Source organism: Asterias rubens, chromosome 13 (genome assembly GCF_902459465.1).
Source record: "Asterias rubens chromosome 13, eAstRub1.3, whole genome shotgun sequence".
Taxonomy (NCBI): Eukaryota; Metazoa; Echinodermata; class Asteroidea; order Forcipulatida; family Asteriidae; genus Asterias; species Asterias rubens.
Window position 1 is genome coordinate 4680597 of NC_047074.1, and position 27035 is coordinate 4707631.

The window sequence follows — 27035 nt, forward strand, 5'->3', positions numbered from 1 at the left end:
AGCAATATTTTGTGCTTGAGCAGCTCTATGAAATATTGGGAAAAGGTGGTACTTAGGCCCTTTTTAAAACCATGGCTTCAGCCTGGGCTGTGTCAGTCATTTTGAAAGCTTACACTTTCTGTACTGGACTTCAAACACGCAGGCTGTGCCTAAGCCACAGATGGGGCCTAAAGCACAGACAGTGGCTAAGCCACTGATGGTGCCTAAGCAATAGACGGTGCCTAAGCCGCATATTGTGCCTAAGCCACAGACTATGACTAAGCCACAGACAGTGTCTAAGCCACAATCCGTGTCTAAGCCACATTTTGTGCCTAAGCCACAGATAATGTCTAAGTCACAGACAGTGTCAAAGCCACAATCGGTGTCAAAGCCACAATCGTTGTCGAAGCCACATTTTGTGCCAAAGCAACAGACTATGACTAAGTCACAGGCAGTGTCTAAGCCACAATCGGTGTCTAAGCCACAGACGGTGTCTAAGCCACATTATGTGCCTAAGCCTAAGCCATGGTTTTTAAAGTAACCTCAAGTTCTCCAAGAAGGGCCAAATTTCATAAATTCTTCAACACAAAGTGCATGTTAGATGGATGAAGACTACTTGCTAAAGCAAACAATCAGCGGGATACCAGTCACAACATGGTAAATGTAATCGAATTTCAGCTGGTAACCTTTTCCTGCTTAGGAAGAACTTTCTGTGCTTAGCAGATGTGTGAGTTTTCAACAGCTCTATGAAATTGGCCTGGGGGTGTATTTCTTGTGGTTGTGTGAAACCTGGTTGCAAATCTCACTCTACAGGTTTCATGTGTACATCTATGATCATTGTACAAGAGAGGTAAAACATTGTCTCAGTTTCAAAATTGTCTAGATAACAAGAAAATGTCTTACGAACTTGATGCTTAGATGTGACGATAAAAGTCTTAGACGACTCAAAGGATTTACTTGGTGACACTTGTACGGCAGGGATACAGCTAACTCACAATATTCTACAATTTTTTCGTTTGGGTTTGGGTGTTGCGTTGGGCATCAAGACTATCTTCACTGCATCTTCGAACAACTGGAGAGAAAACAAAAATGGAAAACAATTTAGGAAAAATCAGCAAAAGATGCATTAAAGGCACTGGATACTTTTAGTGAATGTCAAAGATCAATAATCTCAATTTTAGTGTCTCCCGACAAATGCATAATATAACAAATCTGTGGAAATTATGACTCAATTGGTCAATGAAGTTGAAATAAAACAAAATAAAATAAAAATTAAAGAAAACAATTGTGAAATTTACTTATTTCTCAAAAACTACAGCATCTCAGCAAGTAATATTATATAAGGGAAGCTTTCTACCATACTTATCTTCAAACCGTGTAAGTTGAATATAAATCTGTGGACATTGTATTTTGTGTCCTACAAAAAGTATCCAAACCTTTTAACGGATCAGTCTTGGATTTTATATTTGTTTTACTGAAGAATACCAAAGACACAGAGTTGGTTTGCTACTTACGGGTCTCAGGCCTTTCTGTGTAAGTGCAGAGCATTCCATGTACTTAACGGCACCGATCTTAGTTGCTAGTTTCTCGCCAGTCTCCTTCTTAAAAGGGCTCTTGCCTTGCTGCGTCAGCTGGGCCAGCGTTTCCTTGTCTTCTCGAAGATCAGTTTTTGTTCCTGACGGGAAAAAAATGAAGTTTGAAAATCTGCTGTATTGGTTTCGTAACTTTGTTATAATAATAGCCTTGGTGCAAGTCATGTCCCCTGCTTGGTCCCCAATGTCATACCGGGACAGAGCTGCCGACATTTGCATGAAAAGGTATCACGAGTGTTGATGGGCAGTCAGGGCACCAGACAGGGATGCTGCTTGTCATCATCAACCTCATTCCCAGTGGTGTACCCCATTTTGTTTACTTTCCTAGAAAGTCTTTCTGGATTGAACCCCTGGAAGTGCGACTTTAAATAATCCAAAAACATTTGATAATTGAATTAGTCCTGTGGCTGATCCATCTTGTGGTTAGAGACTATGCAGAACACTCTGTCAAAAGACACATCAAGTCATACAGCAACTGGGCCCCACTAAACAAATGTTGATCTTGTATTTTTGTAAAACTGTATGCACTTTAAGGGTGACCACACAAAAACATGTTTCATTTGAAATGCATTGCGTTGAAATAGTGAAATCTTTGCGTTTGAAAGTTTTAAACAAGCATGCTCGCAAAGCCGTCACTTTTGGATAGCCAATCAGCTTTGATTTTTTAGTGTTTCTGTCCAAGGGGTTAGCGACGAGAGGTTTCGATACGGTGCACTGCCCATGGTAGGGAGGCTGATTTCATCCAAACAAGTTACCGAAGAGACGGTGGCATAAAAATATTCAAATCCCCTTTTCTGAATTAAGATTAAGCCTGTATCCGAATTGGCGGCTACGGCTATTGCTGAGGGTTTGCTGAGGGTGTTGATAAGAATAATAATAATAACCAGTTTTTATATAGCGCTTTTCACACCCGGAGGGCGTCTCAAAGCGCTTCCAACATTATTTCCCTGTGGTCACTGGGCCTTAATTCATTCCTTAAATCATCTCCGCTCCCGGGTGGGGAGTATGCAGCCTGTGCAACAATAATATGAGTTACTTGGCTAAATCAATCACCAGAACCATCTCTGCCCTCACAGGTACCCATTTTGCCCCTTGGTGAAGAGAAGCAGTTATAGTTAAGTATCTTGCTCAGGGACACTGCCGTCGATTTCACACGGAGTTAGGACTTGTCTTATCTTGAGTTAGGACGCGTAACTTGTCCTAACTTAGGATTAATCTTAAGGTCTGCATGCTACAGTGCAGGGTTGGGACTCGTCCTAAGTCCTAAGATTAGTCTTAAGTTAGGAAGAGTTTTGTGAAATCGACGGCAGGTGTCACGACCGGGGTTCGACCCCACACTCTGCTGAACATCCTATTCTTCAAAGCATGATGACGCCATGATCAAACCCTAACCACAGCCGTAGGCGCCAATCAGACACAGCCTAAGTATTCAACTCACCTACTAAGATAAAAGGCACTCCAGAAGCATGGTGCTGTAACTCTGGTACCCATTTAGTTTGAACGTTGGAATATGAGGATGGCCCCACAACACTGAAGGCAACTAGGAATATGTCAGTCTGCAAGTCAAAAGGAGAAAAAAACACATTACTTACTTACTTACTAGTAGCTGCTTAGGACTGGGTGTCCCTTGGCCTCCTTGGAAAACCGTCCCCATTCAGGTCTATTTCTAGCTAAATGCTCTGCCTCATGAAGTGGGATGTTGGCATCATCCTGAATTTGCATCTTCCAGCGCAATGGCTGTAAAAACGCATTACAGCCAAACAATTTTATTTGTATCTCAAAGTGTCTACTGGACCAATTTTTTTTGTGCAAGACCAGAATCGAAACGTGGAAAAAAACTTCCTGATTCCTGGCGACACGCATTTAAATATTTTTATTTGAATAATTATTGCACTAAGAGGGATGGTGTTTTTTTTTTAACTGTGTGAGCGGGTATTAGGGGACATCCTCCTTTTTCCTTTCATTATGGCGTGTCCTTTAACACTAAACTGATTTTCATGCGTATGAGCCAAGCGAAGTAGCATGAAAATTGAAAAATGTAGACCGTGAATTTATTTGTCTTTAAAAAAAATCTTATGGTGCAACTTCCCTTTCACTGCTGCTTGTATAAAGGGCGCCCTCTATGTGCCATATGTACAAAGCAGATATCAACAGTTTCTAGGTGGTGTCTTGGACTGTACCATTTCTTACCTGTGGGTAGGATAGAGGTCTTAATCTATCATAGTCTTCTTGTCCGGCAGTGTCCCACAGGCCAAGGTTCACCGTGATGCCTTCTACTTTGATCAGCTGCGAGAAATTATCAAACCTGCGTAGGGATACAACAAGATTTTTGAAATTAACTAAAAGAAAATTGACATTAGATCTGCAATGTTTACCAAGTGCTAATAAGTAATGATCTGCGCACGATTTCATAAAGAAGCGTAAAAACTTGCTTAGCAAAGACAAATCTTACTCAACAAAAACCGGTTACCAGCCAAAACTCGATAAAGTTTACCTTTGTTACAACTGGTGCCCCACTCATTTTTTGCTTAGCAAAAAACAAATTGCTAAGCAGTATTTTCTGCTTAACAGCTTCATGAAATTTGGCCCTGCACATGCTGCAGAGTTCCTGGTTGATAGCTGGAAGTTTTTTCAAACCTGACCCAATTTGATAAAATAAAACTTTTTTTCTCAATTTTATTATTTTTTTGGGGGGCAAGGAAACTGAGTTCTTTTCCCATGTCGTGACAAGAACATTTGACTTACACTGTTGGGACATATTCTTTCGGGAAGGCATTATGTGTGTATGACCACAGCATACAAGTCTTCCCGACAGCACCGTCACCGACAACAACAAGTTTGACATTCCTCGCTGTTGCAGCCATGCTGTCGTCTCCGTTGTCAACTGAGAGAAAGAGAGAGAGAAAACAATTTTGATTTAATTATTTTTCTATGATATATCGCCCTACTCACAAGGCCGAACAGCCAGTTCAAGGTGAGGGCAACACTTAACTGACCTGGGGCTGAAACAGGGGCTACCCCCTTCACAGTCCATAAGGATGTAGGCTGGGGTAATCATCCACTATAGGAGCCTGGTTGCTGGAGAACCATGCACTACCTTCCCAACTTTACGAAGCAATGTCTGGTTCCCTGAAAGTACATTTATTATGGTACTCATTATTCCCATTACATAAAGAGAGACCACACTATTTTTCCTTTTGACTTCATTCAGGAGTACTCAGAGTTGCATGGCTGAATTGATGGATGAACGGTTGGGTTTGACGTAGTGGTATCTTTCCTTGCCTTCCACCTCTTGGACCCTGGTTCAAATCCAGTCGGGCCGCTTCAAGGCGAGGGCTACACTTTACTTATTTGGGTCCAAGGGCAATTTGCCACCTACACCTGGGGCTGAAACAGGGCTACCCCCTTCACAGTCCGGTAACAGTGCTACCCCTTCACAGTCCGCAAGGGACCCCGGTTCAAATCCAGTTGGGGTGGGGGGGCACTACGAGTAGGTGGATTTAGGTTTGGTCCTTTTGTTGAATCCCTTTCTCTAAAACCCCTTTTCATAGAAGGAAATTGTTTCTTAAAATGTTTATCAACAGTTTTTTACGGTCTTTTACTTTTTTAAGTAATTATCAAAGGTATACCCTGCCTTTAAGGCACAGGAAGATCAAAGAAAAACCCTCAAACCAGGAAAAACACCTGGGCCCAATTTCACGGCTCTGCTTACCGCCAAATTCTGCGCTTAGGATCAACATTCTCCACTTTTGTGCCAACACCAAATTTCTGCGTTAGCTGTGTAAGCCTAGAATACCTAGTAGCGTGAAGTACGCATGCGCACAAGCCCAAATTCCCTGCAAAACACGCTTGATGTAAGCACTAGAATTCCCTGCTTCCACAAGCGGTGATTCTTTGCTTATGGTAAGCAGAGCCATGAAATTGGGCCCTGATTAATATAATGTCTATTGATATACATACCTCCACCAGATGGATCTGGGTCCATAAAATCTGGATAAGCAGGAATCTACAACAACAAAAGGAACATATTTATTATCATTAAAGGCACTGGACACTATTGGTAATTGTCAAAGACCAGTCTTCTCAACATATAATGCATAAAATAACAAACCTGTGAATATTTGAGCTCAATTGGTCGTTGAAGTTGCGAGATTATGATGAAAGAACAAACACCCTTGTCACACAAAGTTATGTGCTTTCAGATGCTTGATTTCGAGACATCAAAATCTAAATCTGAGGTCTCAAAATCGAATCCGTGGAAAATTACTTCTTTCTCGAAAACTACGTTACTTCAGAGGGAGCCGTTTCTCACAATGTTTTATACTATCAACAGCTCCCCATTTCTCGTTACACAGTAAGTTTTTATGCTAACAATTACTTTGAGTAATAACAAATTTTCACTTTTGGTTTTGCTGCAACACGACTACATGTACTGATTATTATTATGTTATAATATATTTCTGGTAGTGAAACCAAGGATGCCTCATAAGTGAACTTAATCACTGTAGCTTGCACGCCTGAGGAAACCTGTAAACCGGGGTCCTTGCTACATGATACACATACCACAAACACTAAGAGTTAACTCCCACTCTTCCAAAATGAAGTGTTCTTGGTTATTTTACGTGCACAGCCAATCCTAGTAAACAAAACCTACTCATACTACTGTATGGCTAAATGTCTCATTCAAAGGACAAAGCAATTATGGTAGAATACTAGTGTCATGACCAGGACTCGAACCCACCTTCTGCTGATCAGAAACACCAGAGCTCGAGTCAAGTGCTCTTAACCGCTAGGCCACGACACGCTACGGCTGCACACTTTCATTATCTCCTTCTTCCCGGCAAAATACAAAATATTAACGAAGTTACACCTTTAAGAGCCATTTCACACCTGGCAATTTATAGTTCAAGGTAATCGCCAAGAGGAAAGTTCCGTTCATTTGAAATGTTCATATCAATTTCTAGTGCAGTTTGACAAGGCCCCACAAATTCTGGCTGATGTTTTTTACAGGCAACTAACTTGGAGGCAACCAACTGCACTGCATGCACACAAACAAGCAGCTCGGTACAACAAAATGTGGCCGGCCGGAAAAAAACTATCACGTCACTCCACGTTGTGAGTGTGACTGGTATCCTGCTCATTTCTGCTTAGCAGAATGTTAAGCAGCTATATATGAGATTGGACCCCAATTCATAATGTTCATACATGTACGCCAGAAGCGTCAAATTGGCTGACATCAGCACCCTATTTGTATTGTTGATATTTAAAAAAAAATGTAACATAGGTCTATATCAGAGCTGCTAACAAGGCAGTGGACACTATTGGTAATTACTCAAAATAATTATTAGCATAAAACCTTACTTGGTGACGAGTAATGGGGAGAGGTTGATGGTATAAAACATCATGAGAAACGGCTCCCTCTGAAGTGACATAGTTTTCGTGAAAGAAGTAATTTTCCATAAATTTGATTTTGAGACCGTAGATTAAGAATTTGAGGTCTCGAAATCAATCATCTCAACGCATACAACTTTGTGTGACAAGGGTGTTTTTTCTTTCATTGTTATCTCGCGACTTTGGCGACCAATTGAGCTCAAATATTCACAGTTTTGTTATTTTATACTGGTCTTTGACAATTGCCAATAGTGTCCAGTGTCTTTTGAGTAGGACATTCTGGGTATATTATTTCATTCAACATGCAGTAGTTAGGAAATGAATGCGCATTTAAAACTTTTAGTTTAGAACCAGCGGGCTATGTACACCGTATGCTGTACGTTGTACGATATGTGTACATCATGTGTCAATATGAAAACTGTATGTAAATATGGTATTATTGTTGTACTGATAATCATATTGAACTAGGCTTTTTATTTACCAACGGTGTGGCACACTGAATTGCACAATTCACACAGCCAGCACCATGAGTCACTCTATATAAACCACCCTACTACAACCATCATACACAGAGCAGTCAAAATAAGGAAACCACCACTGTGTACATGTACATGGCATGTGGTTATTCATTGCATTGACTATTAACAGGTGTGTTTGACCTCATATCTGAGGTCAACTATTGCTAAATAGCAGAGGCAGTGGCTTTCAGGTACCCATGTGGTTTGTAGTGCATATGAGTCTACAAAGAACCTGGAACAGAGGACCATCCCCGCTGCGGCATAATTGGAAATGAGTAATGATAAACGTGGGAGGGGATGAGGTACCACTTTGTACATCATACAGCGGCCTGACACTGTTGCATTATCAGCCTCTATTGATGAATCATACAAAATGACATGTAGTGTAGCAGAGTGTACATTTTGTGCAGTTGTGTACCTGTGTATACATGTAGGTCATGAAATTCACCTATCCTGTCGTGGATGTACATACATAAAAATATGAACCAGTGTACATACATGACATAGCACAACAGACTATGTACAATGTAAAACAAACTGACAGAATTCTTCCTATTAGTATACAGTGGTCCCAACAGACTATGTACAATGTAAAACAAACTGACAGAATTCTTCCTATTAGTATACAGTGGTCCACTGGGCAAAACAACACCCGAGGACCACTCAAAATTCTCCCGAAATGGGTCCGGCTGGCGAGGTCAGCGCTGAAAATTATCACGATAAAAAGACAGTGGACACTATTGGTAATTGTCAAAGACTGGTCTTCACAGTTGGTGTATCTCAACATATGCATAAAATAACAAACCTGTGAAAATTTGAGCTCAATCGATCATCGAACTTGCGAGAAAATAATGAAAGAGAAAAACACCCTTGTGTGTATTTAGATAGTTGATTTCGAGACCCCAAGTTCTAAATCTGAGGTCTCGAAATCAAATCCGTGGAAAATTTCTTCTTATTTGAAAACTACGTCACTGCAGAGGGAGCCGTTTCTCACAATGTTTCATACCACCAACCTCTCCCCATTACTCGTCACCAAGAAAGGTTTTGTGCTAATAATTATTTTGAGTAATTACCAATAGTGTCCACTGCCTTTAATATAAAATATGGATTAGTGAAAAGGCTGACTAATAAAATGAAATGCTAACAGGGCCCAATGGCATGCCCAATTATGTGCTTGCGTCACCATTCTTTTCTTCTACATGTACATCAAAAGTGTGGATCAACCTTCTTTTATGAGAGTATGGAAATAAATGTATTCTTGAATTGAATTGAATAAATTTTAACTGCTAAGCAAAGTGTGATGTTACAATACAAATCACAAATCATCTCACAGATGAATCTTAGCGCTTTGTGAAATCGAGCCCAGGTTTTAGTTTCACTTTCTAGGAAGTGCAAAGAGCCCCCCTCAATAATAGCTAGGAGGGTAGATTATAAATAGCTTTCCCTGTATTCTTAAAAATGAAGGACTGGTTTCAGCTGATAGTGATCAGGCCTGATACTTCACGGAGGCACTGAAGGCGATTGCCTCCGTGTCCCCTGGTCATTGCCTTGGTGCCCTTGAAATGCTCTAGACCAAATTTGCAATTTCATCATAGGGTGCCCTTCACCAAGAAGAAAATGCCTTGGTGCCCTTGCCCTTTCAAAAACGAAGCATACAGGCCTGAGTGATATTATTAAACATGGTGCTCTTTGTAAAGAATTGACCACGAATGTGTACGTACGTACAGCGCCCTATTTCATGGCTCTGCTTTCCGCCAAATTCTGCGCTTATGTTCACTATTCTTTGCTTACTGTGCAAGCGCCAAATTTCTGTGATACTTTGTAGCTGTGGAAGCCAAAAAATGCCTACATGTACATTGTAGGTAAAGCGAGTACCAGCATGCACAAGCAAAAATTCCCTGCTAACCTAATGTTGGCTTGACATAAGCTGGGAATTCTCTGCTCTCTATACAAGTTTTGGCACTCTGTGCCTTAACTCTACACTGGGTTCATTTACTCAACAATATACACTCATACTGTATGTGAATAAGAGCTTCTAAACAACAACTAAATGTTGTTTTTTAAAGAATGTTTGAGACATCACATCACATAATATCATGGCTGCTATTTTAATTGTCTTCACTTTCAATGACATTTGACTACACGTATAATGTATTTCCAAGTAGAGCCTGTTTTGGCATGGGGCATCACAAATGTAAGTGTACCAGAAAATGTCCATGGGATGTCATTGGCCATGTGCACATAATTACTACAAGATTAGAGCGCCTTAACTCCACTGTGAGTATTGGAACTATGTCCTAATTACTATTCCAAACATAACCAGGTGTACAGTTACCTGAGACGCTAAAACCATAATTTGATTACTCCTAATCAAGGCTTTCACTATCTTTGGTTCCTTGTATGTAGCAGCATGTCATAAAACACCAATTGAAACCTGAGAAACCAAAACAAAAGTTTACAGCTCGACTGTCACCATGAAACAGCTTTCAGTATACAATTTGGCATTTTGTACACCCGGGGGGGAAAATGGCACCCGAGGGGGTGTACAAAACGTGCAACAATTGTTTTGTTATACCTTGGTAACATGATTATTCCTCTTCTCAAAGTTCTGTTGTCATCTTCAAACATTAATTACGACGAGTATGCAAAGTTTAATAGCAGACAAACAGTAATACAGTTACAGTAAAACAGTAATACTGATCCCTCAAACAAGCGGCCGTTTCGTACTAAGGGCTGGAAATCGACCAAAGCTGGGAATGTACTGTTCACCGGTTAACAAAACTCATGTTACCCGCCGCGCTGTACAGCCATGGTACATGCTTTTTTGTTGCACCTCACGTGATTGGTTCTCGACCAATCAAATTTCACATTTTGTTACCGAGGTATAACAAGCAGGCATGTAGCCAAAAATACAAATTCCTGCTTTAAGGGCAGCATGCAGGCCTGATAGGCTACACAACTAAGGAATACCTCAAAGCCCCTGTCCTTTGCCTTGGCACCCCTTAAAATGTTCCAGTTGAAATGTGAAATTCCCCCATCACAGTGGTGCAAACCTGATGCTTGGTTTTCTAATGGTAAAGGGCACCAAGGCGTTTTCTCCGAAGGAATTGTCTCGTGTTGCCTTTGTGAAGAATCATGCCAGGTAAGGCCCTTTTATCAATACAAAATTGCCCCGCCTTTATGACAATGAAATGTATCACTATCAGACCTAGGCACAGCAGGCCTGCACTGGAACAATGGGAGACTTTCTGGGACGATAGAGGGCAGCAGACTTACCGGGTAAATCCATTGTTCTCAGAATTATGCGCATGTTCAGAACTACGTAAACAATGGAAATTTACCCGGTATGTCTGCTGCCACCTAGCGTTGGAAAGTCTCCTATTACCGAGTGATTTAACATTCACTGATATCAGATAGCATTGTACATGTAAATGTAGACACATTTATCTACATTTGTAAGTACAAACCGTAACATAACACATAGTAGCACTCTGTAAACATCGGATGACTAACTTGTACATGTTGATCACTTGCCTGTGTTATTTGCCAGAAAGTTGTTATCGTGACCTTTGCCATTTTGTCAGACTACATGTAGCGGAAAAGATACATTGTTGTACACAGGCCGAATATCTTGGAGTCAAGAGAGGCAATTGCCTCAGTTGTCTCTGGTGCCCTTTGAAAATGCCTTGATGCCCAGCTGCCCTTTAAGAAAACGAAGCATCAGGTACACAGGTCTGCATTGAACTTTGAGTGAATTCAACTTGTATTCATGACAACCATGGCGCAGGGTCTCATCAAAAGATAATCAATAATTTGTGGAATTCTGTTTTTAGGTTTCTCGTCTAATATTGTCCCCCTTTGGAGGCACATTCTTCAGGTTCAATCCAGAGTGTCTTGTACATAAATGTATGTGTTTCAATTTCACACATTAGTACTTAACATGTAGTTCATGATGGCTGCATTGTGTCAAATAAGTAATAAATCGACATCAACTGTCTGTTTGTGCATTGCTTTAAAACTTTTGTAGACTTTGATGATGTTAAATTTGCATTCATAAATACTCCTATTGGTGGAGAGCGCGTCACGTGGGAGTGTGTAAAAATTGCCTTAGAGGCACTGGACAATGTTGGTAATTACTCACAATAATTGTTTTAAAACATTAGCACAAAACATTGTGAGAAACGGCTCCCTCTGAATTAACATAGTTTTTGAGAAAGAAGTAATATCTCATTCAAATATTTGAATTGAACTGGAGACCTCAGCTGAGGTCTCCGGTCAAGCATCTGAAAGCACACAATTTGTGTGACAAGGGTGTTTTTTCCCCCATTTTATTAGCTCCAATTTTGCCAGGTTTGTTATTTTATGCGTATGTTGAGATACATGTACACCAAGTGAGAATACTGGTCTTTGACAATTATCAAAGGTGTCCAGTGCCTTCAACAGAAAGTCACTGCTATGACAGGTCTTATGCAAGGACAATACCGGTACTTATAAAAAGACTGACGTCACAAAAACACGTCGCTGGATAATTAGCAGAATTGAGCGCAAATAACTTTTCAAACAGACATTACAAGAGCAATGCAATGGAGGCTACATTTCCACGTCATGGGACTGGCATGAAAAGCTCTCTTTTCAGCAAATCTTTGTTGAATAAAAGCTAAACACATAAAGACGGTGCCATAGGTCATGTTTTGTGTCAATTCTTGCTGCTATAGAGGTGCTGACTGTGTGTGTTTAAGACCTACGTCATGTACAATGTACCTGTACACTTAAAGGTTTTGAGGACAGGCTTTGGCCTGGAATAACCAGGTTTGTTGGGTGTTGCTTTTTCTACTCTGTTTTTTTTTCTTTCCTCGTTTATTTCATTGCTGTCAAAAGAAAATCAGTTACGATTTATACATGACACAAACAAAGCCAGATGGGTGTGTTTTCGCAGCCGCAACCAAAAGCTGTTTCGGTGATTGGCGAGTGATTAACCAATGGACAAAATCCACAGGTGAGGCATATATATATCACAGGTGGGATTTAAACTCCAGGACAGTTTACTAGTGCCATCCTCAGTCCAACAGAATCAAACTAAACATGCCAATGGATTCTGAACGGTTGGGGGCGTCTGATCTAGGGTTGAAGAAAAACAAATTTAGTGAGCAATTTTTGACACCGCAAGTGTTCAAGAGAGTAGGGACAAGAGTTCTGGCTGAAACCTTTAAAAGTATGGCAGCGTGTTACAACAAAAGGGCAGACAGGTCCCGAGAAGGAAATGTAATGTTTTAAAGTTCTGTCTGCATAGTTGTGGTCTATCTATAGTCAATGTTAGAATGTTTTCTATACACGAGCCATGGCTGATCCAGTCTTTAAAATGCACAATAACCTTGCCAGGAAGTTCACATTGAAGCTCCATTGTACTCAAAAACGCAAATTTGCACTCAGTATGTGTGTACCTTAACACAGAAAAAAAGAAGAAAAAAACACCACCCAAGACAAAAAAAAGCGAGAAAACAAGGGAGAAAAAAAACACACCGAGGCTAGGGCAGACCATTCAGATTTGAAAGGCAATAGCAAGTAGTGCCGCACGAAAACACACAGTGCAATCCAAGAACTATTTTTGAACTTCCTTGTTGGAGTTGGCTTGGGGAAAAGGAAGTCTTTGGTGACCATAATCAACAGGTTTGATTACAATTTCAACATGTACGATTGATTTCGATCTTCCCTCGCTGCTAATAATTTATTTTCATTCGGTGCATTCAGTCATCAATGTTGTAGTATTGTCATACAATAAATAAATAAAATGGCCCTTCTGTGCAAGACATTCGATAACATTAAAGGCAGTGGACACTATTGGTAATTACTCAAAATAATTATTACCATAAAACCTTTCTTGGTGACGAGTACAAATCGGGAGAGGTTGATGGTATAAAACATTGTGAGAAAAGGCTCCCTCTGAAGTGCCATAGTTTTCGAGAAAGAAGTAATTTTCCACGAATTTTATTTTGAGACCTCAGATTTAGAACTTGAGGTTTCGAAATCAAACATTAGAAAGCACACAACTTCGTGTGACAAGGGTGTTTTCTTCTTTCATTATTATCTCGCAACTTTGATGACCGATTGATCTCAAATTTTCACAGGTTGGTTATTTTATGCATATGTTGAGATACACCAACTGTGAAGACTAGTCTTTGACAATTACCAAGAGTGTCCAGTGTCTTTAAGTGTTTATAAACCACACACAGAGATCCTTTCTCATTTGATTGGTGGAACAGTATCACGTGTCATACATTATTTTGTCATATTAACTGCTGGGACGCTCTATAATTAAGTGTTAAAGTCCAATATGGATAATTAGTGGAGGCTTTGTAGTGTTGTTTTCGAATAGTCATTCCCCGCCCGTTTGTTCGAAGAAGACATGGTAGTGTCACACAGTGGACAATATTGGTGTCTACATGGAGTGATAGGAGACAAGCGTTTTTCAAAATGCTCAGAATGCTTCATGAGATTTAAATTTGAACCAAAGATCATGGGTGTTCTGAAGCAGGCTATTGGTTCAATCTTAAAGTGATCAAAGACAAAAACTTCAGATTGCTCCGAGATTTATTTTGTACCTGTGCACATATTGTTAAAAGTAGTTTGTTGATAACTTTTTCGGTGTGAAGGGTGGATGCAATGTGTAATTAAAAATTTGATGGGCCCTTTACATGTAGGTCAGACAGTCCAAAATTATAAATGCCCAAACATCACCGAATGGGAACAAAGATTCTCAAAGCTCGGTTTTTGATCTGGCTACCCAAACCATTATGCAATTTATGTAAATGAGTAGCGCATTTGTTGCATGAGGCTGTATACTCCCCAGGGAGCTGAGATGGTTTAAGGAATGATTTAAGGCCCAGTGACCAGGGGTAATAATTTGAAGTGCCTTGAGACACCCTTTGGGAGTGAAAAAGCGCTATATAAAAACTGGTTAATATTATTACTATTATTTAAAGCATTTCATTGACTAAACCACACAAAATTATCATGAACTGCATGTTAACTAATTGAACAACATAAAACATCTTTCATAAACACATAGTCCAGGTCAAGCATTGACAAAATCAACATGAAATTATAATTCAACAGATTGTTGGCTACAGAGATGAGCCTCTGTGTCATGCATGACGGAAGTAACCCGTACAACATGACTTCAGTCAACATAGTTTCAAATCTGGTTCTTACCAGTTTGAAAAAAAGAGGGAAAAAACACACCAAAGTTCATGAGGCCATGTTTCAACCACAGCAGGCTATCATATCCATGGGCATGTGGTGAATATAATGCACATTTTGTGCGACCAGTGGTTGAATTTCATAAAGAGTTAAGACTACAGTCTTATCTGGAGTTAGGACGAGTTACTCGTCCTACAGACGAGTTACTCGTCCTACAACTTAAGACTAGCCTTAAGGTTTTAATATCTCATAGTACTCTTCGTGACACGACCCCTGATGTACATTGCAAGGCATGTGTGTAAGAAATAGTCTGTAATATTTCGACACATAGTAAAGGAAGTACCAATACAGGAAGAGAAAAAGTTATGCCCTCATAAAACTAGGCGATTGCCTTGGTGTTGTATTACAAAACTTAGTTCCTCAATGAAACCGACCCAAGGTATTTTAATAGATGTGGTCACATTCAAACAAAATATTCTGTTCTACATGTACTATGTAATAGTAAGTCATTAAAAGTAATAAAATAATGTTTTTCAATGTTTTCAATGTAGGTCAATTTATGCGACACTCAATTTTTTACACTAGACAGCATGTCCGAGGCCAGTGGTTTTGGTGTCGGGCCAGTAAACTTATGACCGGACAAGTCTGACGGTCTTAAGATACATGTAGTACAAGTACCGCACTGTGTAATATATCATGAACAGAAACAAATTTGATCAAATATTGACTTTGAGTCTACCTTTCAATTGTAAGTGATTAATGAAGCATTAAGCTAAAAGACATTATGAGATAAATTCTTCTCTTACGGGTCTCAGTACTTTATACAAAAAGTTAAAATAGTAATAATAATAACAGTATTTATAAAGCGCCAAATTGCCAAAGGATACAAGGCGCTGAGAGAGAAAGAAAGAAGAGGGAAAAGACAGAACAAAGATAAAGACGACCAGCTACGAAGAGGCAAAAAGGTGGGTTTTGAGAGCACGTTTGAAGGCTGTGACACCGTTTGAGCTTCTGGTTAGGGTAGGTAGAGAATTCCATAGTCGGGGAGCAGCAATTGAAAATGCCCTATCACCAAAAGCATGTTACCAGGACTCATGAAGAGTGGTCTCTAGTTGATTCTGGTCTTGTCAAACATTTCTGGTCCAGTAACCATTTTGACTTGCAAGCCCTATGATCTTGTGGATTTTTGCTCAACTTTTAGCATTATTATGTGTACTATAAAGGCAGTGGACATTGTCGGGCAACGGCGACACAATCACAGGTTGCCCGGATGATTTTTTGGTTGCCCCGGGCAACCGGGCAACCGTTAATTTCGCACCCTGACAACCCATATATAACTGTGTGCTATACAGGGCTCCATAAGGGCAGAATGTAAGGATTAGCAGAGCCATGATACTAAATCCTGGTGAGTTCAACACCGGCTGTTATCTCAAAAGACTCCCAACACATCAGAAACAATAACTTTCTATTGGCAAATACAGCTCAACATAAACAACTGACATGTATACTGGCTACCAGGCTTCATGTGTTTCCACACATAAAGACAATCTTGAAAAAGCTTTTTTTCTAAAAAACAATGTTTGCTGATTGCTGGGGCGCGCCTATCAAGGAATTTTTGAAGTATTTAATGGAACAGGTGGGCCATATTTTTTATTTGTATTTTATTTGTTAAAGACGTGTACAGGATTTTGAAAATATTTTGATGGAACAGTCTGTAGCATCAGATTCCAGTTCTTATCGTCAAGTCATTGAAGTACTAAAAAACATTTCCTCATGCCGAGCTAGTGAATAAGCCTTTTTGAGGTATGGCGGACACAATGCTACAACACTGTAAAGTTGTTATAAATTAGTGCGTATTGACCATAGAAATAGAACGTATGTTATTCAGTGAAGTGTGCATTTTACACGAAAACCTAATGACCACCAACAGTGAGCGTGGCATCAGTCACGGCGTGTGACGTGCGCGTATCACGTCCGCCATACCTCAAAAAGGCTTACTGGACTGATATGCACAAATTGCAAGCCAATGTGTGAGAATTACATTTGATACAACATTTCGAATGCCCCAGATTTCACAGGAGGGCTTTTAAAACCAAGGGTAACGATGAGCCAAAAAGCATTCTGAAGACCTTGTTTCAATCAGCGTGCATGAGGCTTAACTTCAACAGTTTTAGTCCAGAATGCCCCACAGTTTTAGCACTTCCTGGGGAGAACCCAGAGCTGTAGGTTCAAATTCCGGTCAAGATCCAAGTGTCTATAGGCAAAAACTGCTTCTTAATTGGTACCTAGGAGGTAGGAATCATCAATGTAGGTGATTCACAAACTGGTCTATTTGGTTTATAGTGCTGCATACTCCTAAAGAGCTGGGTTTACTTTTGGAGTCTAGGGCCTGATTAGCAGGGCTAGCGATAGTGTACAAAATGTTGACATTGGAGTCAAATACAATGTTACGCTTTTTGTTATTTTTTTTGTGGAAGACGGAAAGTTATCTTACCTGCTCTTTTCAGCTATACACTTCAGTTATGAGCACCAGTTGATGCTGAGTACCAACCACAAGGGTAGCGTTGGCTATCACCTAGCGATGGTCAACTTCTAGGATTGGTCACCCGTCCAGCTGGCTTACCCTCAAGGACAGGGTACCGGGCTAACCTTGAGAGACTTCAGTACTGTGGGTTGACCATGAGGTTACCAGCTAATACAGACGTTGCTTCCTGTTTGTGGTGGGAAAAGTTGTCAAGGGTACCGGTTATGTCATGGTCACTAATGACTGGGGGTGAGGTTCAAGTGGGCAGGATACCATCAGAGGAGTAACCTGTATTGTAGGTGTAAGTACGTCAACTTGCGCTTTTATGGTTTTGGTTCAAGGGCAGCCAGCAGTGACCACAACAAGACCTTCATTACAGTAGGCCACCTGGGCCCAATTTCATAGCGCTGCTAAGCCCAAAAATTTGCTTTAGCATGAAATGTTTTGCCTTGATAAAAACGGGATTACCAACAAAATTTCCACATGATTTTCAGGATAAGCAAACAACAGCTGAATACCAGTAACAAGCAACACGTAACAAATGGAAATTGGGTTGGTAATCCTGTTTTTATCAAGGAAGAAATTTCATGCTGAGCAAATTTTTGTGCTTAGCACATCTATGGAATAGGGCGCATATCGTTCAGTGAATATATTCATTCATTCATTTTCATTTTCATTCATTGAGACAGAGTTCCGAATAAAAAAAGAACAAGTCAGAGCATTTCCTGCCAGAAAAGATACTACACAGAGCTATTTATAACAAGTTCGACATTTTGAAATTCATACTTTCAACATTTTCAAAAATTGTAAAGAAAATTAGCCGATTCTTGTTTTTATGCGCATCTAGCCACAATCATGGGTACACTTTTTGTTACAAAGACACCAAATGAATAACAGATTTCTAAATGTTGAGTTACTCTTTGCAGATCAAGCACTTTGTCAACTAAATCAGTCAGTATTCACCATTGACATTGCGGCTGCTTAAATTGATGTATTAAAATAACATTGAGATAACTGCGACATGCAATATTTGCCTATTTAGCAAAAAAAAATACAAACTATGTTGAAATCTCTTAAGAAAAAAGTACAATTTGATTTAAGGCAGTGGACACTATTGGTAATTACTCAAAATAATTATTAGCATGAAATCTTTCTTGGTAACGAATAATGGGGAGCTGTTGATAGTATAAAACATCGTGAGAAACAGCTCCCTCTGAACCAATATAGTTTTTCGAGAAAGAAGTAATTTTCCACGAATTTGATTCAGAGACCTCAGATTTAGAATTTGAGGTCTCGAAATCAAGCATATCAAAGCACACAACTTTGTGTGACAAGGTAGTTTTTTCTTTCATTATTATCTCGCAACTTGGATGACCGATGGAGCTCAAATTTTCCCAAGTTTGTTATTTTATGCATATGTTGAGATACACCAAGTGAGAAGACTGTTCTTTAACAATTACCAATAGTGTTCAGTGTCTTTAAATTGTGTCATGTACAAATTGTGGAAGTAGGAAGTGTTGTTTGAAATAATGTGATTTTATAAGATTGGTAGAGTGGCCCATTAACTATTTCTAATACTACTGACATTGATGTTTCGAAAAGTTGATTTCCAGCCAATAATATTATTCTAAAAGGAAGTGGTTTTAAGCTTGTACTGGTTTCCCATACAACTCTAAACGACTTTTCTCACAGCTCCACTCTAAATGGGTAGGCGTCTCCAATTGGGTAAGACAGGCCTGTATGCTTAATTTTTTAAAGAGAAAGGGCACCAAGGCATTTTCTCCTCGGTAAAGGGCACCCTATGAGGAAACTGTAAATTTCTACTGTATAGCATTTCAAGGTCACCAAGGTAATGACAGGGGGACATGGAGGCAATTGCTTTAGTTGCCGCCGCGATGTATCAGACTTGATAAGATGCATTTTGTCACACTGGCTGCTTCACTTCATGATTGTAAGTCAAATTTAGTGCATGGCCCAATTTCATAGGGCTGCTTTAAATGCAGTTAGTAAATTGCTTTGAAAACAATTTCTGCTATAAAAGCAAAAATGAGCAGGATACCAGTCACAAATTGTAATAGTGACATGGTAGTTTGGCTGGTAACTTTACTCTTGTAAGCATAGTTTTGTTGTGCTTTGCTACTTTTTGGTAGCTCTATGAAATTCTACACTTTTGCATTGTTAATTATTAATATTATTAATGTTAGTCTTTTTTAAAGTTGAATTAGCCAATTCAATTCAAGGAAAAGTTTCTGTATCACGCCACCACTTTTTCATTTCTGGATCTGGATCTGGATCAATACTGCAATCAATCTCCCAATGTAGGGATGTATAAATAAAAGGTTGCAGGTGTGTAGTGCTGGGGACTCTAATTATTATAATGCGCTCTACTTTTGATATTTAACAGGTTTAAGTTGTGTACGCTTTTTATTAATGTATCAGGTGAGGGAGCTTCTCTCATGAAGTATTACATGTATGTTATTATGTAGTATCTAATTTAAACCATAATGAAATATGATAGGGCCTGTCCCTTTTTCAAAAAAAGGAATAGACCCTGGCCTATCCTATCTCATCTAGGTAAAAAGTTTTTGGAAAAATTAGTGAAAAAGTGGTGGCAGGATTATGATACGGAAAGTTATCCCAATTCAATTCAATTCAAAATACCCCCCCCCCAAAAAAAAAAAAGTATATCCCTTTAAATTAAACTAATGAAAATTAGTAACTACATAAGGCCCAATTGTTTTAAAATCAATGATATTCATATTATAAAAACAGAGGAGCAGCCAGAGTAACAACAACATTCAATTGAATTACACACTACTATCTAAAGAAAGTACTATTATAGTATGGGGGAACACTGCTGCGTTGAAACATGCTGAACTCTAGCTTATTTCCACAATTTGGAAATATTGTAACGGGGAAAAAACAGTATAAAACCACACAGATAAAGCACCAAAATACACACAAAGACTCACCCGACAACATGAACAAGATGTCACACATATATTTACAAAATGAACTTGTGTAAAATGTGAATTCTTGTCAATTTCTCGCCACGGGACAGTTGTCACAAAACGGCCTAAAAACTCCACCCAAGTTGGTTCTTGATTGGGTATTATCTGCCAACAGAGGGCGGCATGATGAGGTCATCAAAAGGGTGATTCACCATAGTCTGGTACCATTCTGTCAATGATTTAAATATACTCCAATAATGTGTGAGAGATTCAGGTAACAGACGTATGGTAAACAGCATTGGATTGTCATTATTTTTGTTTATAGCGCGCGATTTCGGAACAAAAAGCCCGCAATAATGAGTTCTGTATCAAAGGTGAGTTTTTATATAGTTCGATTTCACCGGCATTAGGCTACCGGCTCATCTGACTGAGATAACATTATGATAACGTAGCTTAGTTTAGTTAGCTTTAAATAAATAAAAATTTGTTTTTACAAATTATATTTTTATTATTAAATAATAAATATAAATAAGATAAGAAATTAATTATGTTTTTATGATAACGAGGCCTAATATTAAATAACCTTTTCCTTTTGTTTGTTAATAGAATTATGATTTTGTACTTGTTAAGTTACTCTACACAAAACTCTAACCAAACAAAAATTAAATGTATCACTCGGAATAGTTGCGATAACGTAACCTACTTCTACAAGTTCTAGAAACTAGTATAAGGCTCCCCCGAGACTCACGGGGAGCCTTACTATAGTTTCTAGAAGTAATTGTAAACGTAACCCTCCTCGCCATCAGGAGGAGGGTTAGGATAAGGATATCACAAGTAGACTCGGAATACCCCCAAAGGTCTAAGAAAGTGTGTAAATAAATCAGTTTGGCAGGAGATTCTGTGTCCCCCCCCCCCCCATTCTGGCCATATTATATACGGCGCTGCAAAACTGTACAAGCTTCTTCTGAGTCACAGCGGTGAGTGACTGAATGTGAGGTGCCTTCTTTCATGTCTTTGACTTTGTTTCTCCTCCTCCAGCAGCCCATATTAACTTCCCATGGGGGGCAGAATTAATACCAGCACTCGGCAGAAGAGCCAGGGGACAGATTTCCTACACAACACCGGGGCACCGGCTAAGCTTTACTAAATATCAGAATGTAAATGCTATAATAATGTAGCACCCTCTGCCTGTTAATACTGATATGTTCCTGTAGTCGACTTACTGCTCTGTGTGCTCCGCATTCAAATCCCCTCCCATTTATTTTATTAACTCTTAAAGGCACTTGACACCTTTGGTAATATTGTCAAAGAACAGTCTTCTCACTTGGTGTAACTAAACATGCATAAAATAACAAACCTGTGAAAATTTGAACTCAATTGGTCGTCGAAGTTGCGAGAGAAGAATGGAAGAAAAAACATCCTTGTTGCACAAGTTAAGTGCTTTCAGATGCGTGAATTCGAAACCTCAGCTGAGAGAGGTCTCAAATTCAATTTAAATATTTTAGTTAGAAATTACTTCTTTCTCAAAAAGTAGATTTTTTCAGATGGAGCCATTTCTCACAATGTTTTATACTATCAACAGCTCTCCATTGCTCATAAGTTTGTATGCTAACAGGTAACAGTTATTTTCAGTAAATACCAATAGTGTCCAGAGCCTTTAAGTCTCAAACAAGTGTTACCTAATTATCAGCAATGATTTTATGTGGCACCCAAGGATTTTTTTAATAGGGAAATAAGAAAATAGGCAAACTTAATAAAGAGAACGCAGCATGCATTGCACAGTCAAATCAAACAACCTAATTTTTGTATTATCTCGCCTCTTGTTTTAGGTCGGTGAAATCTTTTCCTCAGCGGGGGTGGCTTTTAGTCGCCTAGGAGACCTGACTATGCAGTTGCATCCTATGGCAGAATCATCCCCAACGAGGTAGTGTTACCAGACTAGAAATGACAAAAGTGTGACGGGTGGATTTCACAGAGAGTTAAGACAAGTCTTATCTCAACTCGTCCTAACTCTTTGTAAAATCGACCCCTGGATTGTTGAATGAACGAACCCTCCCCCTCAATCCAGTGTTGTAGCAATAGTGGGCCTGCCCAGCACTAACAAAAATCGCCCAGCACTCTGAACAAAATGCACTGCGCTGCCTAGCCCCATAGATAGTGCCAAATACGCTGTAGGGCGTGCAGCACATCCGGCACTATTTATGTGCTTCCCAGCACAGATTTCCCCCAGATTGCACTTCAGCCTTTTATTTGGCATCTGAAAGCACACAAAGTAATGCAGCAAGGGTGTTTTCTTCTTTCATTATTCTCTTGCAACTTCAATGACTTGTCAATTGAAACTAAGCTTTCACAGATTTGTTGTTTTATGTTGGGATACATCAAGTGAGCACACTGGTATTTAACAATTACTAAAGGTATCCAGTGCCTTTTTATGTATAATGATACATTTGTCTTTTCTTTGTATTATTGGTTGTAAATCGCCTGGAAACTTCAATTGTTTAATATATCATTTGATTTTGTTTACAGCGGCAAGTGGACAGATGAAGAGATCGAGATGCTGAGATCCTCCATCAAGACATTCGGTGATGATCTTCAGAAGATTAGCGAAACAATCAAGACGAGAACAGTGTAAGACAGAGCCCCCAGGCCTGCTCACCCAACCATATAAAACTTATTTTGGGTTCCCCAAAACTCCCTTTTGAGTCCAAGTTTATGCATTTGTCCAAGTTTATGCATTTGTAGATCAAGGAAAAGACGGAGTCTTTTGTAACTTAAAGGGAAGGTAATCCCCAGTCGTGACACTTGTGTCCTAAGTAGGCAAGACACTTAACCATTGCTTCGTCCTTTGTATGGGACGTAAAGCCGTTGGTCCCATGTGTTGTGTAATGCATGTAAAAGAACCCATTGCACTTATCGGTGTTCCTCGCTGTGGCTGCTGAATGCGCCATAGTAGCACCTCGTAAACCCAAAGGTGCTAATTGGGTCTCAGAATTCATAACTTCAATAACCTATTTTTTTGTATAAACGTGTATACTAAGCGCCTTGGTAGATACGTGCGCTTTATAAGGCTTTGATATTATTATTATTAATGGAAATAAAAACATTTGGTGAGAAGCCTCCCACAGCTTCGATGGTATTAAGCAATTTGAGAAACAGTTAATTTTGAAGTAAAGTGGTAACGTAAAAAGATGCAAGTTTTTATACCCCAAAATTTTGAATAAAGGGGAAGCCCGACCGTCAGTAATGTTTGTCATATGTATTCCTTTTGGTTATTATTTTTCTTGCTCATTTTCGCTCTGGATTCTCGGCAATATCTCAAGACTGACCACTTGAAATTTTCCTATGTTAGCCACAAGTGGGACTTGAAAACTTCTACAATACATCAGAGGTACCACCTCACTGCATACATTCAAGACACTCCTGAAACCTCACCTGTTTCAGGAGGTGTTTCATCAATAACGTTTCTCCTGTTTGTGCCTTAGAGCAAACTTTTGATTTTGGCGCTTTATAAATTTCTTTTGATTGATTGCTGATCGGAAACACCTCAGTTTGGCCTTTGCATGCAATGACACTATTTAATTTATGTCTTCCTGACCTTAACTATTCTTGCCTGATAGATCTCAAATCAGGGCAGCAATGAAGAAGAAGGCCCATGAAACGGCTCAGAAACAAGAAAGCCAGAAGAGACCTCAAGAAAGTGGGACACAAGAGAACAGTCGGAGCGCCCCGGCAGAAGAGCCGCCAATGAAGAAACCAAAGTCAGGTAGAGTTAAACAAATTTCTGAACGATTTTTTATAATTCAATTTTGAAAATCATCTTTTGGGTAAAGAATACACTTGTTAAAACAAAATTTCCAGCAGGTTGACCAACCATCTGCAACCCTTTAAATTGTGCTGGCTGTGTGTGGCGCTGCAACAAATGCACATGACTAATTGTGTTACTTGTGTTTATTGTTGTGATGTTCATTCACCGCATGATATCATTTTGCAAGCTGGTATGGTTTATCTATCATTTAAAACCACAGTGGATGATATTGAACGGTCAAACAGTAGGAGGGTTGACTGTGCACTTTGTAGAGCTATGTATTCAATACTATGATCATACTGCAGGCTGACATGGTTCATATGCCATTCAAAAAAAACAGTGAATGATATTGAATGGTCAGGCAGTAAATAGGAGGGTTCAGCTAAGCACGGTTGGTTTGGTTGACAGTTCTGTATCCATCAAACTCAGGCAAAATCGTTAGACTCTGTTAAGATTGGTATGCCTGGCTCCATGCTGAGCATGCATGGTTTGCTTTACACACTGAAGCCATCAAACTCTTGCGAAGCCTTTATACTCTGATAAAATTGGCAATCCATCAAACTCAGGCAAAACCTTTTGACTCCTGATAAGATTGGTGTGCCTGGCTCCATGCTGAGCATGGTTAGTTTGGCTGTATTCATCAAACTCAGGCAAAATCGTTAAGACTCTGTTAAGATTGGTATGCCTGGCTCAATAATAAGCACGGTTGGTTTGGCTGTACAGTACTGTATCCATCAAACTCGGGCAAAAGTTTTAGACTCCGTTAAGATTGGTATGCCTTGCCAGGCCCCCTTGATAAGTTGGTTAGTTGGCTCTACTGAACTGAATCCACCAAACTTTAGAAAACCTTTAGACCCTTAACATTGGTATGCCTTGCTTCATGCTATGCACGTTTGGTTTGGTTGTGCAGTACTGAATCCATCAAACTCGGGCAAAACTTGGTTTATGTCTTTTGCAGAGGTGACATTGAATATGCTGAATTCAACGGAGACACCCGGTGACTCTCTGGTGGATATTGAAGGATTAGAGGAAAGCCCAATGAAGAAGCTTGAATTTGGATTAGCATCTGCGTCCGAACATGGTAAGATTTCAGACAGAACTTTCTTTACTGTTACTCAAAAGTGCCTTACACTGTGACTAGGGTCCAATTTGATAAAGTATGTAAGCACACAAATTCGCTAAGCACAAAAAAAATACTGCTTAGCAGAAACTAATTACCAGCCAGAATTCCAGAAAGTTGTACATGTACTGTAGTGGCGTGTCGTGGCTTAGCGGTTAAGAGCACTGGATTCAAGCTCTAAGGTTTGATCAGCAGAGTGTGGGTTCGAGTCCCGGTCATGACACTTATGTCCTTAAGCAAGACACTAAACTATAATTGCTTCATAAAGTTGGGGAGTGCTTTCTACTCTACCAGCCAACTTCTGATGGATGATACCCAAGCCTACATCCGTATGGTGACATCAGCCCCTGGAAAATCCCCTGATGGGATACACCAAGTGAGAACAGGTCTTTGACAGTTACCAATAGTGTCCAGTGTCTTTAAGGATAGGGGGCATAAGGTTACCAGCCAAAATACTGTGTCAAGTGTACCATCTATTTATGTTGTGTCACATAAAGTGTGGATACTGGTCTTTGCGATTACCAATGTTGTCCGCGTGTTCTGACGAAAAATTTGTTTATTTCTCGTTGCAGATGACCTCAACCTGGAATCAAATCTCATCGCATCCAGTTCAGATATAGAATCCTTACAAAGATGAAATGACCGTCAAATTTGGAGTCGCGAATTGGAGGTGCCAACCCAACTTTGCCTGCCCCCTCCCTCTTCCTAATACACAAGCTTTGAATCCTAAATGTGCTATGAAATCGCACTTGTGCATGAAATTCTTACCATTGACCTGTGTTTGGCGCTAAGTTTCAAAGCCGAAGCAGGCGACGGGAATGCAAGCCTCGTTGTTTGACCCATATAGTCGCAGGCCTCATGGTTGAATCTTTCATAAACAGGAAGAGGTGACCTGGGGGGGGGGTATTAGATCGGGGGAATGGTCCAATGCGCATGTGTATAATATGTCACCCCATCCCAGCACCTTTGGATGAGGCATGGGGACGGAGTAAAACAAAGTCGAACTATGAGAATATTTTTTGGGTCAGTCAACTTTTTAAGCCTTCTTTTGAATATGATTATGACCACACGACCACACTGCATTGTATTAAATGCCATGCATTTTAAGCTGTAAATTACAATTCTTTTTTAAAGAAATCTAGAAACAAAGTCTGCAGTCAAGGCAAGCTGAAAACTTGAACTTTGACACAGGTCATTTGAAGGCCAGTGTTACCAATACAAATCATGAGTTATAAATAACTCCCTGCTGATACATAGTCTAGAAATTGGCTTGATTTAATCACCCCATGACAATGCTAGGGTAAATGGAATTTGTTTCACCGAAGTGAGAAAAGATCGGACAAAATGTATATAAATAAGCCTAATGAACTACTGTAAAGTTTGTTTTTGTGATTTGCTTTTTAAATTATAAAGTCACTTTGAAAGGAACTGATTGTTTTAAACTTCAAAATTTCTCCCTGTATATATAAGGTTTGCTTTAAATATTATATGAATGAAATAAAAATCTGAATCTTGCTGAAAACGTTGTGTTTTTTTCATCAGATTTATTTTATTATTTTGGGGTTTTACACATACATGATCTCTGACGTCATTCGAAAACATTTTGATTTGCGCGCATACCGCCGGGCAAAACCTTTGTATTTTGGCAGCCAGCTAGAAAGTGTATGCAATCTTACGATGACTATGCGTCTTTTTGCCCGGTGAAACATGCTGTATACAGTGGTTTGTCAACAGAGGGCGGTGTGAATGTAAACATAGGTCACATCATCTATACTCGATGTTTTACGAGTCCTGGCTACAAGGGTTTGATTTGAATCCACAACCTCACATTCTAGATCTAACATCTAGACCACAAAGTTTAACCATAGAAGAGAGGCCAGTAAAGATCATTGTAGTAGCACAGGAAAGTGGAACAATTTGAGATGAAATTAATGCACCATGAAAAAAAGAATATTATT

General features: G+C 39.6%; 2 protein-coding genes across 3 annotated transcripts; one reads left to right on the forward strand and one right to left on the reverse strand.

Moving 5' to 3' along the window:
* Positions 1-936: 936 nt before the first annotated feature.
* Positions 937-20299, reverse strand: LOC117298312 (ras-related protein Rac1-like). Its single transcript, XM_033781489.1, has 8 exons — positions 20174-20299; positions 17172-17388; positions 5532-5577; positions 4317-4455; positions 3762-3876; positions 3010-3127; positions 1494-1654; positions 937-1051 (listed from the first exon to the last, which is right to left on the reverse strand). The coding sequence occupies exons 3-8, from the start codon at positions 5554-5556 to the stop codon at positions 971-973; spliced, it is 639 nt and encodes a 212-aa protein (XP_033637380.1). The 5' UTR covers positions 5557-5577; positions 17172-17388; positions 20174-20299; the 3' UTR covers positions 937-970.
* Positions 12334-26163, forward strand: LOC117298314 (chromatin complexes subunit BAP18-like). 2 transcript variants are annotated; one of them, XM_033781491.1, is made up of 6 exons: positions 12334-12476; positions 21982-22076; positions 22679-22780; positions 23770-23915; positions 24916-25038; positions 25650-26163. In XM_033781491.1, exons 2-6 carry the CDS (start codon positions 22039-22041, stop codon positions 25712-25714), a joined length of 474 nt encoding a protein of 157 aa, XP_033637382.1. In that variant the 5' UTR covers positions 12334-12476; positions 21982-22038; the 3' UTR covers positions 25715-26163. The 2 variants fall into 2 exon arrangements, with proteins under 2 accessions (XP_033637382.1, XP_033637381.1); XM_033781490.1 differs by lacking the exon at positions 12334-12476 and adding an exon at positions 20446-20526.
* Positions 26164-27035: the final 872 nt, after the last annotated feature.